This window comes from Anabrus simplex, chromosome 2, assembly GCF_040414725.1.
Source record: "Anabrus simplex isolate iqAnaSimp1 chromosome 2, ASM4041472v1, whole genome shotgun sequence".
Taxonomy (NCBI): domain Eukaryota; kingdom Metazoa; phylum Arthropoda; class Insecta; order Orthoptera; family Tettigoniidae; genus Anabrus; species Anabrus simplex.
This window is the reverse complement of record NC_090266.1, coordinates 647,329,759-647,345,641: the sequence shown is the minus strand read 5'-3', so window position 1 is coordinate 647,345,641 and position 15,883 is coordinate 647,329,759. Positions and strand designations below refer to the sequence as shown.

The 15,883-nt window shown below is 37.5% G+C and overlaps 1 protein-coding gene across 1 annotated transcript in view; it reads left to right on the top strand.

Moving 5' to 3' along the window:
• Nucleotides 1–15,883, top strand: part of spidey (hydroxysteroid 17-beta dehydrogenase 12 spidey) — a 98,287-nt gene that overhangs the window by 43,795 nt on the left and 38,609 nt on the right. Inside the window, exon 3 of the mRNA XM_067141118.2 lies at nt 14,050–14,125. Coding sequence (XP_066997219.1) covers nt 14,050–14,125 — 76 coding nt within the window. The remainder of the gene's footprint in view (nt 1–14,049; nt 14,126–15,883) is intronic.

Here is a 15,883-nt window from a genome sequence, read left to right as displayed (position 1 = left end):
CCTATTGTCTCCATATATTCATATAGCTTATCCTTGTATATACTGTCAAATGCTTGTCTAAAATCTACAAACAACATATGTAGATGTATATTATGCTCATAGCAATTTTCCATCATTTGACGTACCACAAATATTTGATCTACTGTGCTCCTATTTCGCCTGAAGCCACACTGTACTTCATCCAATCTTTCTTCAGCATATGGAGTCAGATATTGTAATAGGATATTTGAAAATACTTTATAGATTATATTCAGTAATGTAATTCCCCTATAATTAGTGCATTCGTATTTATTTCCCTTCTTATATATTGGGAAAATTATTCCTGTATTCCACTCATCAGGTATCCGTTCTTCCTCCAAAATCTTAATAATCAGTTCATGTATCTCTCGTAGCATTTCTTTGCTGCTGTTTTTAATCAGTTCACTTGTTATTCCGTCTTCTCCTGCTGCTTTATGGTTATTTAATTTTGCAATAGCATTTTCTACATCTTTCAATGTGGGGGCATTTATCCATTGTTCTGGCCCACTCTGCTCCATATGCCTTTCACTTTCTTCCACATCCTCTCTTTCCTTGTTAAGGAGCTCTTGGAAGTATTCGTCCATCTTTCACTTATTTCCTCTTCATTCTGTAATAGCTTACCTTCTTTATTCTTACAGCCATTCAATCTTGGCTTATACCCCTTCCTGAAATAATTAATTTCATTATAGAATTCCTTTGTCCTCTTCTGTAACCTTTGTGTCTCTATACTCTCTAGTTTCTTGTTAATCATCTCTCTTTTCTTCTTCTTACAGAAGTTATTAGCTTCACGTCTGCATTTCTCATAATTTTCCCTATTTGACCTTGTATCTCTCTTTAACATTTTTGCTCTTGCTGCATTCTTCTTTCCAATCGCTTCCTCAGACTCCATATCGAACCAAATATTTCTTTTCTTTTTAGCTATACCCAGTGTTTCTTGTTCTGCATTTTGTTTGCACCTTTGAACTTTTACCCACCTTTCCTCTATTCCAGATACTTGTCCAATCGTCTGTAAAGTATTATTCATTTTTGACTGGAATTCTTGTTTTCTTTCTGGTTGTTGTAGTTTTTCCAAATTCCATTTCCTTCTTTCCGTAGGTTGTCTCCTCTGTCCTGTTGCCAATTTTTGTCTCACTATTGCTTTTACTAAATAATGATCAGAATCACAGTTTGGCCCTCTGCGTGTCCTTACGTCAATAATGGATGCTGCATGCCTCGTCGTCACTAGTACATGATCTGTTTGATTTACCACTGTGCTTCCTGGCATCTTCCACGTTCCTTTATTTATTTTCTTATGATCAAAGCAGGTGCTTTTAATTATAAGACCACTCATAGTTGCAAACTGTCCCAAGTAAAAACCATTCTCATTTGATTCTTCATGTAGTATATATTTCCCAGCTATTATTATTATTATTATTATTATTATTTATTTTCCTTAAATTGTACATGTACAATTTAGGGGTGGTAGATGGAGAAAGGGCAAGCCCGACATACACGGAAGTGCCTCCATCTCCACATGTGTACATAAACTCTACTGAATATTTACATACAAACTTATGTAGACAATTTTAAATTTACATATTTACACTACAAACACTGTACCCTTAGAATAATAATTATCTTGATTTATCCTGAAAATATTAGAGTAAGAACACCCAGCCATTTATACTCTCACTCAGACCCCTGTATACACACTCATTCACAACCACTCACACACACGCACGCATACACATTCGCCCACATACACCTGTACTTGCACCCATCCTTCTTGCAATTCTAATTCCCACTTTGGCATTAAAATCTCCTAAAATAATAATCATGTCATATCTGGGTCCCTCTTCAACGGTTTGTACTAACTCATCATAAAATTGTTCCTTCCTTTCCTCATCTGCATCTTCAATTGGTGCATGTGCTGATATAACAGTTATGTTCCTAAACTTCCCCTTAATCTGAAGCTTACATATTCTATCTGAGATCGGTTCAAATCCTATTACACTCTTCTTCAATTTCCCATATACTATAAATCCCGTACAGAACTGTCCTGTTCTTTCTTCCGGCCCACTGTAATAGAGGTTATAATCTTTCTTTTCAATACACCCCTGCCCTTTCCATCTTATTTCCTGAATCGCTACTAAGTCGTATCCAAATCTTTTTGTTTCATTTACTATTTCTTGCATTTTTCCTGGTTTCAACATTGTTCTTACATTCCATGTCGCCATGTTTATATCCGCTTTCCTTACTCGTATCCTTTTCCTAAGCTTTTGTCGTCTTTGTTTTCTGTCCGGTTTTCTCGTAGAAGTCTTCTGAAGAATGCTTTTTTTACAAGGTGAGGCCGTTAACCCCACGCTCAACCCTATCCACTGGCTGGGGACATTGATTCTGAAGCATCCTACTCCTAGACAGGTTGTCTTCACCACGACTAAGGAGTCCCGTCTACCCTGTCTTACGTCCTCAACTAATTAACCCCAGTGAGGATGGGTTACCTCTACCGCCTTTTCCACCATTCCGAAGGTCTCCTTCTCTGCTGGATCCACCGTTAAGGTCTTCACCCGTAACCCTGGGCATGGGTTCCACATTATACCCCGTGGGACTAGGTCCCCACCTGAACTTAGCCATCCTTTTACACCAGCCTACTGGTGTAGAGGATGCCCACCCAACGTGGATGCACCAGGCAGGAATTACTCAAGTGGAGAATAGGGAAGGTGGCTCTATCTCCCTTGAGTCGGGTTAATGGTTGTGTATAGTACCACAACCAAAGGCTGACACAATGCCTTCTGGTGTCAATTCTTCCTGCATAACTTCCAAGCACCTTCTTTGTGACAGCCAATGAACACACACAAGGAAAGTATGTAATGCATCATTGACATCACCGCAATATATGCACACCGGGCTAGTTGCTAGCCCTAGTCTATGGAGAAATTTCCTAAAGTATCCATGACCTGTCAAGAACTGTGTGAGATAGTGGTTCACTTCACTATGATTTCGGCCAACCCATACGCCCAGAGAAGGTATCAGTTTTTTCGTCCATTTCCTTCCAGAATCGTCTTTCCATCTCATTTGCCATCGTTGCATTCTGCGACTAAGAGCCAAAGCCTTTGCCCGTCTCCTTCCTAGCTCTCCTTGTGTGAGCCAAATTTCTTGTCTTTCAAAAGCCAACAAGTCAATAGGAGCTACTGCAGCTACTACTAGAATTGCAGATTCTGATACTGTACTTTCTTGTTGATCTACCAAGTTTTTTTAAAGTTGGAGGTTAGTCTACAGTCCAAATTATTGTCACCTTACTACGCTGCTAATAATAATAATAATAATAATAATAATAATAATAATAATAATAATAATAATAATAATAATAATAATAATACCGGGTGAGTTGGCCATGCGGTTAGAGGCGCGTGGCTGTGAGCTTGCATCCGGGAGATAGAGGGTTCGAATCCCACTGTCGGCAGCCCTGAAGATGGTTTTCCGTGGTTTCCCATTTTCACACCAGGCTGTACCTTAATTAAGGCCACGGCCGCTTCCTTCCAACTCCTAGGCCTTTCCTCTCCTACCATTGCCATAAGACCTATCTGTGTCAGTGAGACGTAAAGCAAATAGCCAAAAAAAAAAAAAAGAAAAAAAAAAGAAAGAAAGAAGCAAATAATTTTTTTTTCTTTTTTTTTTTCGAGGGAGTGTGGAAAATCTTTCATAAGTCGCTTGTGCATGCAATTCGTAAAGCTGCTCTCCATTGTACAGTTGCAATTCTTGTCTGATACTTTGCAATTTTTAATGATTCAGCCCAAATTTCCAAACCGTATAGAAGTATCGATTTGACAGTCGACATGAGAGCCCGCCTTTTACTAGATTTCGGCCCCTTGATATTTCCCATGAATCTACTCAGTGTGGTCATGGTTTTCGCTGCCTTATCCATTACCCGTTGAATGTGGTCCCAAAATGTAAGCTTAGTATCAAGCGTTACACCAAGATATTTTGTGCTCCTAGTTGTTTCGATGAATATCTGCCTGATCTGCATCGGTACAACAGTATTAATCCTTTTCCTCATCAGGAGGACAATTTCTGTTTTGTGATCTGTGAGTTCTAACCTGTGATTTATTATCCATTCTTTAACCCGTCACATCAACTGATTCAGTTTAAATTGAGCCAGCTCTAGATTATGGATTACTGTCAGGGCAGCCACATCATCAACATAACCCACAAGTTTCACATCTTCTGGCATCTCCAGCCATAACAAACCATCATACATGATATTCCAAAGGTTTGGTCCAAGAATTGAGCCTTGCGCTGCACCAGCTGTGAGCCATTTTTCTTCTCTGACCATCTTCCGTGTCGTATAACAATGTATGATCTTTCAAATAGTCTCGCAGTATGTACATGAGATATTCTGGTAGCTTGAACATTTCTTGTAGAGCTTCCAAAATATCACTTCATCTTGCCGAGTTGAAAGCATTTTTAACATCTACGGTCACAAGAAGCGTCAGCATTCTAAAATTATGATTACCCATTTGAGCTCATTGAGCTCACTTCCTTCACCGCATCTAGCATTGAGTGACCTCTGCAAAATCCATGTTGTTGGTCAGATAGATCACCAGCTAATTGAACTGCTGAGAGTATTCTCGGCTGTAGCAGTTTCTCTAAACCTTTCCCAGCAGTGTTCAGCATACATGTCTGTAACCCCGGTTTTCCCTTTATTGATCAAAACCAGTCTAGCTATCTTCCAACAAAAACTAAAAATTCCCGCTTTCAAACAATGATTATACATTCTCAACAGCAGTTGGGGACATAATTAAGCTGCCACCTTTAGTACTTCCACTGGAATACCATCTGGTCCAGGGGCTTTCTTATTTCTAAGGGAATTAATTCTCTAATTCTCTGAGATCTATTTTCTTGAAATATAGCAACCCATTCAGTCACTCTTTTTTTTCTAGACCAATTGTATTCATTTTTATCACCAAAAATATGAGAAACACCATCAATGAGCAAGTTACCTACACAATCTGGGTCATGTATCAGTTAGCTTGCATTTGGAAGAGAATGGCTTAAAAACTGGGAGGTGGTTTTCCCTCTTTCCCTTCAGGTTAATGCCAGGCCCGTATCCTAATAAAGGCTATGGCTGTTTCTAATGAATGAATGAATGAATGAATGAATGAATGAATGAATGAATGAATGAATGAATGAACGAATGAATCAATCAATCAATCAGTCAATCAATCAATCAATCAATCAATCAATCAATCAATCAATCAATCAATCAATCAATCAATCAATCAATCAATCAATCAATCAATCAATCAATCAATCAATCAATCCATAATTGATCTGCATTTAGGGCAGTCGCCCAGGTGGCAAATACCCTATCTGTTGTTTTCTTAGCCTTTTCTTAAATGATTTCAAAGAAATTGGAAAAATTAGAAAAGAAATTGAAAGAAATTGGCTTACACCTCAACAGTAAATTAACATGGTGTACACACCTTCAACATGTAACTACAAAAATCAGTTTCTCAACATTCTACGTGTTGTAAGTCATACGTGGTGAGTAGTGGATTCTGCAGTACTTCTGTGTATGATCCGACCAGGATTATGATAGTATATTCTATGGAAATGCACCTCAGTAAGTCCTTCGCAAGCTAGACGTGCTACAGTATTGCCTTTAGGAGTCATGTCATCACACCGACTGCTGCCTTATGAATTGAAGCAAAAGAAATGCCTCTCTATTTACGACGCTAATTACTGGCTAATAAATTTTTTCTGAGAAATGCTATGGCAACATAGTTTCGTCTCTTTAAATAAATTGAAACAACTCCAACACTGTGTTATATGGCACAAAGTATGCACGCAAAGGATTCCACTGCTGGCAAACAGTTATAGATGGGAAGCAGATTTTTATGTGCTAAAAATGTGAAAAATAAATGGTGCTGCCAAACAAGCTCCTTATGGCAAATTGATACCTATGTATGGAAAAGTACAGTATGGTATACTGTTGATATCTCTTCATTTATTGCTCATAACACCAGGTCAGACAAACAAATTTTATGACAAAAACACCAGCTTCATCACACACATCTTTTTATTGTGAACTGTTGCCCACAACTACAAATCACACACAGCTAGCAGTTCAAAGAATAAAAAGCAAGGTAGACAAATCGACCTACTTTCTTCAAGGAATAATACATCTGAGTTACCAACACATAACCTTAATGTAGATTTCTTACAACTAACTCAATATATATGTGTGTGTGTGTGTGTGTGTGTGTGTGTGTGTGTGTGATATTATTTATTTTTATGAGAAAATCACAGCATTCTAACACTCCCCCTTTTTCTCAAAAATAAAAGGACTACACTTCAATCAGTTATCCCTTCATTGCAATCCTATAAGCCCACAGAAACTCTTAAGCTTGTTGCTTAATAAATTCTTTGTGAGCAAGTCTGCAGCATTTCTCTCTGATGCTACATATACAAACTCAATGAACCCTTTTTCTACTAGTTCTCTATATACATGATGTTAATATGTTTTGACCTTTCACTCACATTGTTGTTTTTGCTTAATTTAATTGCTGCTGCATTGTCAGCAAAAACTTTACAAGGTGTATCCATAAACCTTTCCAGCCCTAGCTCTCTTAAGCAAATCTTTCATCCAAGTTACTTCTCGAGATACCTCTGCCATTGCCATGTATTCAGCATCCATGGTAGATCTAGCGATACAACTCTGTTTCTTACTATACCAAGACACTGCTCCCGCTGCCACTGTGGTTACATACCTACTCACTGATCTTCTTGACTCAGTATCTCTTCCCCAATCCGCATCACAGAATACTTGTACGGACTCTCTAGTACCACATAGATATATCATGATATGCTTCACCTCTTTCCAATCTCTAATCTTAGGTTTTTGAAAATTTTGGCTAACTTTACTTATCGCAAATGCCATGTCAGGTCTAGTATTACGTGACAAATATGGCAAACTTCCTACTGCACTGCGATAGATGGTACAATCAAATTCCTGCTCATTGTTTTCAGCTGCTGTATACCCACTTGGTAAATAGTCTTACTCGGTTTACAGTCACTCATGGGAAAATCAGCAAGTAATTTGTCTATGTACAGACTTTGACTCAACATAACCCCTTCTTTCGTCTGTTCTACTTTTATTGATGGTAAGTTTGTCACTTTCCCTAGATCTTTAATCTCTAACTCTGCCAACCTTATTTTTACCATCTTAACAACCTCTTTGTTACCTATTACAATTATTTTGTCAACTTACAAACCAATGATACAACTCTCCTTTATATACACACATGGTTCATTGACACATCTCTTAAAATCTAGCCTTCTTATTATAGCATCAACGCAAGCATTCCAGTCTTTACTCGAATTTGGTAGTCCATAGATACTTTTCTTCAATTTACATACATAGTTTTGGACATTCTTTTCTACGAACAATTCTGGTTGTTCCATGTATACAGTACAACTGATTTCACTATTTAAGTAAGCACTAGTTACATCTAGATGTTCTACAGTCCAATCTTTACGTACTTCAGTGCCTGTCAACAGTCTCATTGTTTTCTTCTTTATAACAGGACTAAATGTTTCATCATAACTAAGGTTCATCTGTCTCTCAAAACCTTGGGCAACCAATCTGGCCTTATATTTCTGAATGTTATCCTCACTGTCATATTTCAATGATAACACCCACTTAGAACTAATTACCTTGATATTATCTGGTCTTTTTACAATTTCCCAAATATCCTTCTTTCTCATCCCATTGATCTCCACTTTCATGGCTTCCATCCAGTTATCAGATTCTTGGCTTGACATAGCCTCCTCAACTGTTCTAGGTTCCACTACACTCCCATGTCTAACTTTCATCACTGCCTTACAATCTGCACAAGTCTTTCCTTTCCTCTGTCTTATTGACCTTCTCAGTTTATTCCCTGGCTCTTGTATTGCTATAGACTCAACCTCTAGTTGTTCCTCTCCTGTCGTTGACTCAACAGCCAATGTTTCCTCTCCATCCTCCCCTGTGTCTAATTCAGTCCCTAATTTTATCTCTGGATCTTCAAGGCACAATATGTCAAAGTATGTTTCACCTTTGGTACATTTATATTTTCACTTTAAAGGGAAATATCTGCTCCTCAAATACCACACTTCTCCTCACTATTACTGTTTTTCTTACAAGACTTCATAATCTGTATCCATCTTTAGTACCTGCCTCATACCCTATCATAACGCGTGACTCTGCTCTGTGATCTAACTTCCTGCTGTCTACTCTCACAGCCCATGCCTGACATCCAAATACTTTCAATCTCCCTATTTCTTCCTCATCCAACTTCCTATTGAACCACAGTTCATATGGTATTTGAAAATTTATTGCTGAGGATGGTCACCTGTTTCTTAAATAGACTACAGACATTACCGCTTCTCCCCAAAATTCCTTTGGTAACCCAAACTGGATCAATAGACATCTATCAGTATCAAACATCATTCTATTCTGCCTCTCTGCTAATCCATTTTGTTGTGGAGTGTACGGTACAGACCTCCTATGAGTAATACCCCATTTTCGCAATTGTGCCTGAAACCCGCTACATGTGTACTCTGTACCATTGTCAGATTGTACTACATTAATTCCTACACCATGTAACCCTTCTACTTTTGCCTGACACCTATGAAACACCTCCTACACTTCATCCTTATTTTTCACACACACACACAGCCACATTATATCTGGAGTATTCATCAATCATAGTTACAACATATTTTGCTTTCCCAAGTGATGGTGGACTAATTTTTCCAACTACATCAGTCTGCACAACATCAAGTGGTTTTTCTCCCTTACGCTCACAAGTCTTAGGTACTCCCTTGTTACTTAGTTTCCTCTGAATGCATACAGAACAGGTATTAATATTATTACTTCTTTTCAATTCTAACATATTCAGTTTAAGCAAAGCTTCAGAATGTACATGTCCATATCTCTCATGCCACAACTTAACCTGCCCAACACATTTAAATGCTACATTATTATTACATTCTTGATCTATCATTTGGTCACAATCTCTCACAGCTACAATATCAATCTTCCCTCTATATGTACTACATATACATCATTCCTCCTGTTTGCAATAAACAAAGTTTCATCCCCGTTCTTATCTACAACCACTGCTTTCTCACCTGCTGGTTAACTTACCAACGGATATTAAATTTGCACCCAAGTTTAGCCCATACAACACATCTGTAAATGTAATTGTCTATCCTGTTGATATTTTTACTTTCACCTTACCCATGCCTCTAATATCCAGCTTACTGTTATCTCCTATTTCTACATTCCCAGTCACATTTGTTGACATGTCTATAACCATCTCTGTTGGACACATATGATGGGACACACATGAATCGAACAGACAATCTCTAATTTTCTTAGTTCCTACAGAAACTTTCATGCTCATTGCTTTATTTACTACATGTATAATTTCCGAGCTTACCACTTTTCCGCTTGCATTCAATGATTTACTCTCCTGTGATGATTCATCACTCTTTATTGTCTGACTTACTTTAGAATAATGTCCCAACTTACCACGACGTACTGTGACAATATTGAAATACATGTCCCTGTTTACCACAAATGAAGCAACTATACTGTTTTCATTGTCCCACGTATGATGCGCAGATTCGCCTACGGACATCAAATCAAAAGACCAGCACCTGGCGAGCCAAACATGTCCTCGGATACTCCCGGGGCCACACGCCATTTCACTTATCGTCCCACGTCTTCTTTCGTGATATATTATTTCTGTTGCACAGCTCTGGCTTGAGCTTCATCCTCCTCATGTTTTCCAGTCTCATAAGCCTTTCCTCCATTTTTCTGAAGTTTCTTTCTGCTTTCCTCAGTGAGTAATCTCTCCTTAACCTTCGAGATTGTCATTTTCGCCAAATCAGCTTCCAAGGAAAGTATACAACCTGCACATTCCTCTGTTAGATTTCCAATGATCATTCCTGCAACTTTTTGATCTGTGAACTCGGATCTGGCTTTACTCATTCTCCTCCACAGTTGATTTATTTTTGCAAAGTATTTTTGTACATTCATGTCCTTGGGCTTCACAAAATGAGTTAACTGTTTCAAGGTCATAGCACCATTCACTAGCCCTCTGTCATTGTACAACTCGTCCAGTTTCTCCCCACTGATTCAATATCTGCAATGTCACTTTCAAAATTTTCTCCCACATATTTGAAAATAACCGAAAACGCGATCACATTGTTTCACGCTCATCGTCTTGTTTCTGTCTGAGGCAATTGACAACCTGGCATATCCTCATACCCTATAACTGATTCCCACACATCTTTCAACAATAGTTCTTGTTTCACCTTTAATGCCCATGAAAAATAGTTCTTCACTGTAAGCTTAGCCACATTCCAGTTCAGTGTTTCTTCCCCAGTCCATGAGTCGCCATTTTTTCTGTTAATACTGTCACAACTCGCTTCGTCCATTCATTCTCGTTACTCCATTTCATCTTATATTGTCCGGAATGTACTGCAGCACTCTGGCGCTCTGGCCCCATAACCTGTTGATATCTCTTCATTTTTAGCTCATAACACCAGTTCAGACAAACAAATTTTACGACAGCTTCATCACACACATCTTTTTATTGTGAACTGTTGCCCACAACTACAAATCACACACAGCTAGCAGTTCAAAAAATAAAAATACATGGTAGACAAATCAACTCAATTTCTTCAAGGAATAATACACCTGAGTTACCAACACATTATCTTAATGTAGATTTCTTACAACTAACACAATATATATATATATGATATTATTTATTTTTATGAGAAAATCATAGCATTCCAACATATACTTATCTTTGGTTTGCCAGAGTAGATATTGTGGTATTTTGAAAAAGAGGACAATGTTTTGTTTAAGTATGACAAAAACAACCCATCATCATAGAAAAATCTGTACTAGTTCTTACTTTTTATGTGCTAAAAAGTCTAAAATTATTTAATAAAATGTTAAAAATATTCTGATTTAAATATCACCTTACCACTCACATTCAAGAGGTCAAAAAGTATAAAGTATTGTATTAAAACATGGTGCTACAAAATGAGCTCCTAAGTGCGGCCAGTATCCAGTAATCAGGAGATAGTGGGTTCAAACCCCACTGTCGGCAGCCCTGAAGATGGTTTTCCGTGGTTTCCCATTTTCACACCAGGCAAATGCTGGGGCTGTACTTTAATTAAGGCCATGGCCGCTTCCTTCCCATTCCTAGGCCTTTCCTATCCCATCGTCGCCATAAGACCTATCTGTGTCGGTGCGACGTAAAGCAACTAGCAAAGCAAAACGAGCTCCTTATGGCAAATAGATGTCTAGCTTCATCATATAAATATGTATTCATGGTTCAGCTGAAGATGACCTTGTATATGGGGTCGAAACCGGTCCTGTAGCTTAATATAAGCAATAAAAAAACAAGTATTGATTGGTGGAAATTCTTTTCTATTTTCAATTGTGTAATTCGTCAATACGGAAATGAAGATTATAGATTACGAGATGTCTATGTATGGAAAAGTACAGTATGGTATACTTATTCTTGGTGTGCCAGAGTAGATATTGTGGTATTTTGAAAAAAAGAATAATGTTCTGTTTAAGTATGGCAAAAACAACCCATCATCATAGAAAAATTTGTACCAGTTCATACTCACTAATAACATGCTGGCATATTAGTTGCTACAAGTGGTTGCAGAATTGCAGTGAGCAACAAAGGTCATCTCCAAATTGTCAATCACAAATGTATGCCTATTATCTCTAAATAATGTCTTATACTGTGAAAAAGATCACTCAACATTACAGGACATCAGTGTGCATACACCAACATGAGCACCCTCCAATACATTAGCAACTTCACACATTTTCAAAACCTTCCATTTTTCCAGGACAAATTACAATATTTGACCTTTAACAGTCCCTGTACCTGCAAGGCTGAGAGCGAATCTAGTTCATTTTCAACAGCATGCACTTCCTTCACTGTCTTGGTCATCAGGTTAGTGGATTTTTCACGTATGTCTATGGTTTTATGCAACAAACTTAGATTGGCAGATATAAACACCAAATTATATTTCAAAGAGTTGTCTTTCAGTAACTATTGAGGAATCTCAATTGACAACGCATCATTTTTATCAAGTGCTTTCATAATGGATGCAAAACTTCCAAAATGATGTGCCTAGTATACCACAGCACTAAGCCAGGTACCCCACTGTGTGAAAATAGGTAGAGGAGGAAGCACAAGACTTGGGTTTTCTCTTTAAACAAATTGATTATTGAGGGTGCTTTTACTAAAACTTTTTTGCCATTAGACAGTAATTTATCCACTTTAACATAACCTGCGTAGAGCATGAACTACACAAAATACATGTATCATTTTCAGAAAGATTACAGAAAGACCTTCGGCCGCTTTTTTCAAGTAAGCTGCGCTATCAGTATGTAGAAGCAATATATTGTCGTATTTTACACCTTTTGGCCAAAATAAATGCATGGCTTCACTGATAAACCTAACTACAGTCACATGGTTTGGAGCAGGCATTTTTGATTTATTTTTAGAATCTGTTTTCACGTCGCACCAACACAGATAGTTCTTATGGCGATGATGGGATAGGAAATGGCTAGAAGTGGAAAGGAAATGCCCGTGGCCTTAATTAGGATACAACCCCTGGTGTGAAAATGGGAAACCACAGAAAACCATCTTCAGGGCTGCCGACAGTGGGGTTCAAACCCACTATCTTCCAGATGCAAGCTCACAGCTGCGTGCCCCTAACCGCATAGCCAATTTACCCGGTAGGATTAATTTTACACATGCTAGCAAATATGGATGTTCACAAGCAGTTTTGTCATTCTTCAACGCACCAGCTAGAATATTTCCTACTTTTCTGTCACTTGAATCAGTGTTTTCATTAATGCTCTCCCACCCTTTTTTGCTGTCATGTAGTGCCCAAATTCTTTGTAATGTATCTTCGAAACATTTTGGGAGATAGGTTTACCTTAATGTGGATTCGTCTGGAGGCTCAAAGTTAATGTATTTTGTTAGGAAATTTCTCAGGCAGTGGTTGTTTGGTAGGCCATGGCCCTTCGGGGCTGTTGCACCATGGGGTTTGGGTTTTGGTTCCTACGGAACACTTAAGTGGTAAATAAGGTATCTGAAGTGTGAAATTATAGTTAAGGGTTCGATAACCACCCGAAGTGTATGAACTTAAAATTGAGGGTTTGTACTCCCTCTTGAAGTGTAAAACTTCTCAAATTGAGGGTTTGATTCCCTTCTTCTGTAATTAATTTATGAAGCTTTAGCTTCTTTGAAATATAGTCCATGGACTGATTCTTCCATGAAGGTGTAATTTCATACCAAAGATTTGTAATTTTTTTTTTTTTTTTGCTTTACGTCGCACCGACACAGATAGGTCTTATGGCAACGATGGGAGAGAAAAAGCCTAGGAATGGGAAGGAAGTGGCTGTGGCCTTAATTAAGGTACAGCCCCAGCATTTGCCTGGTGTGAAAATGGGAAACCATGGCAAACCATCTTCAGGGCTGCCGACAGTGGGGTTCGAACCTACTATCTCCCGGATGCGAGCTCGCAGGATTTGTAATTTTATAAGAAGTATTGGTCTAGTTTAGACTCTAAGTCTTGTATGAAAATGGGTAGTCCTTTCTGCCCTGGTTATGAATTAACTAAGCTTCGAAGCTTGTCTATTTGTTGTCTATGGCTAAGTCTATGTTATTATTGTCGTTGTTTTCTGAAAACAGTTTCCTTGAGTAAAGAAAATCATACATTTTTCAAAATTTAATCTTTGGTTCCTGCTTTGTCCACGCATTTACCCCTCACACTTCTTTCCCTCTCTACTGCATGGAAATCATGCAACAATTATTATCATTATTATTATTATTATTATTATTATTATTATTATTATTATTATTATTATTATTATTATTATTATTATTATTATTATTATTATTATTATTATTATTATTATTATTATTTAATGGAAGAATTTTCTCTTTGTTTCAGTGTGCCAAGAGAGGTCTTGATGTTGTACTAATAAGCAGAAATGTGGAGAAATTAGGAAAAGTTGCAGCAGAAATTGGTAAGTAGGACAATGATATACTTCTAGTTGATTAAGACACTTGATATAGTATGGGGGAGAAGTTGACAAATGTAAAACAATACGGTATATCTTAATAATAAAGGATAATTACATGATCATAGTTTCTTTTTTTGGTAAACAGGTTACTTTGTTGGAGTACTTTCAACTGATTATGTTCAGCCATGTTCAGGAGTTGATTACTGTACCATACAGTCAGTTGTTGAAGACACCAAATATGGTAAATTGAAAGTACTCCAACAAAGGAACATATATACCAAAATGACTGTAGTAAAGTCATTACTTTATAGGCATTATTTTTACACATGCTAAGGATGTTCACAAGCAGTTTTGTCATTCTTCAACATGCCAGATACATTTCCTACTTTTCTGCCACTTGAATCTCCCACCGTTTTTTGCTATCAGTGGTTAAAAATGGGGATAAAACTGATATAAAGCAATACAGACCTGTCACAAATGTGTCATACCCTTACTGATAGCTGTCTGAGAATTTTACAAGTACCTATTTTATGCTAGGATAGTCTTACCAAAAATGTTCATATTCATGTTTTACAAAGAGGTCCTGGGAGATCATCCCTATGTCATTGATATCTAAATGGCCCAGTGCTGATTTTATACTACTAATAACCTGACGTCCTTCGCTTTTTAATACATCTTCGTATCCTGAACATAATATTACCACATTACTAGTAATAGATTCAGTAAGAGCACCATGATATCTTGTATTACCATCTCACTGCATTCCTCCCATATTTTCAGTAACAGCCCTCTCCCATGGTTATCACTGTAAATATAGACTCTACCTGACTTTTTCACTGTTTCAGATATGTTTTTATTTTTGTTGATCAAACTGGAAGATTGGTTAAATTCTGTTCCAAAACACTGTTCAATATAGGGCAAATATTTTTGCATTACATTTCCCATCTATATTTTCTACCAGTTTAAATTATAAAACTTCTTTTGATTATCTCCTTTAAGTTGTTTTAAGAAATGGTAACATCAACAGATTTGACGCTCTTTCAAAGTTATATATATATATTTGTTACATAGTAACACTTTCTCAATTTAGAGGTTGCCTAAAAACAGAGTATACTTTGTACAAGCTAAATGTGTGCAATGTAAAAATAAATTTAAAAATTTGTAGAATTTTAAAGAAAATTACCAAAGATGGTTTCATAAAATACTTATTGATGATTTAAGGCAGAAAGTGCAATGTCCCTAATCAAAGATTTTGGCAGGTGGAATGTTTTGCAGAACTCAATGAACTTTCGAGGTATTGTGCCCCTACTCCCAATCAGCAAGCCTATGAAGTTGATCTATTTTAGGTTAAATGCCTGCTTGGAGAATGGAATTGTGAGCTCATATATCCCCTTCTTCTCACACCGTTATGGCAGGGACCAGCAACATGTGCAAGTGTTTCAGTCTTGTTGAGGCATCACCTACAGCGGTTGGTGTCCAGTGGTCCTATCGTGCACAGTGTGAACTGCTGCTACATTCCCAGTGATCTTGAGGCCATCTCTCCATTTGCTGTGTGATAATCCTTCATGGTGGCCGACCCACTTATTGGAAGCTGGATGTTCTTTAAAAATTGTACCTCCTTTACTTTTGTGAGGGAGAAAGCACCACTTCATAAATTCCAGGTCTCTTAATATCTCCTGATCTTCCAAAAGTCTAGAAAATCATTTATAGGATTCACCAAGTTGTCATCATGTGATAGATAGAGTCTTATTAGGCAAGTTT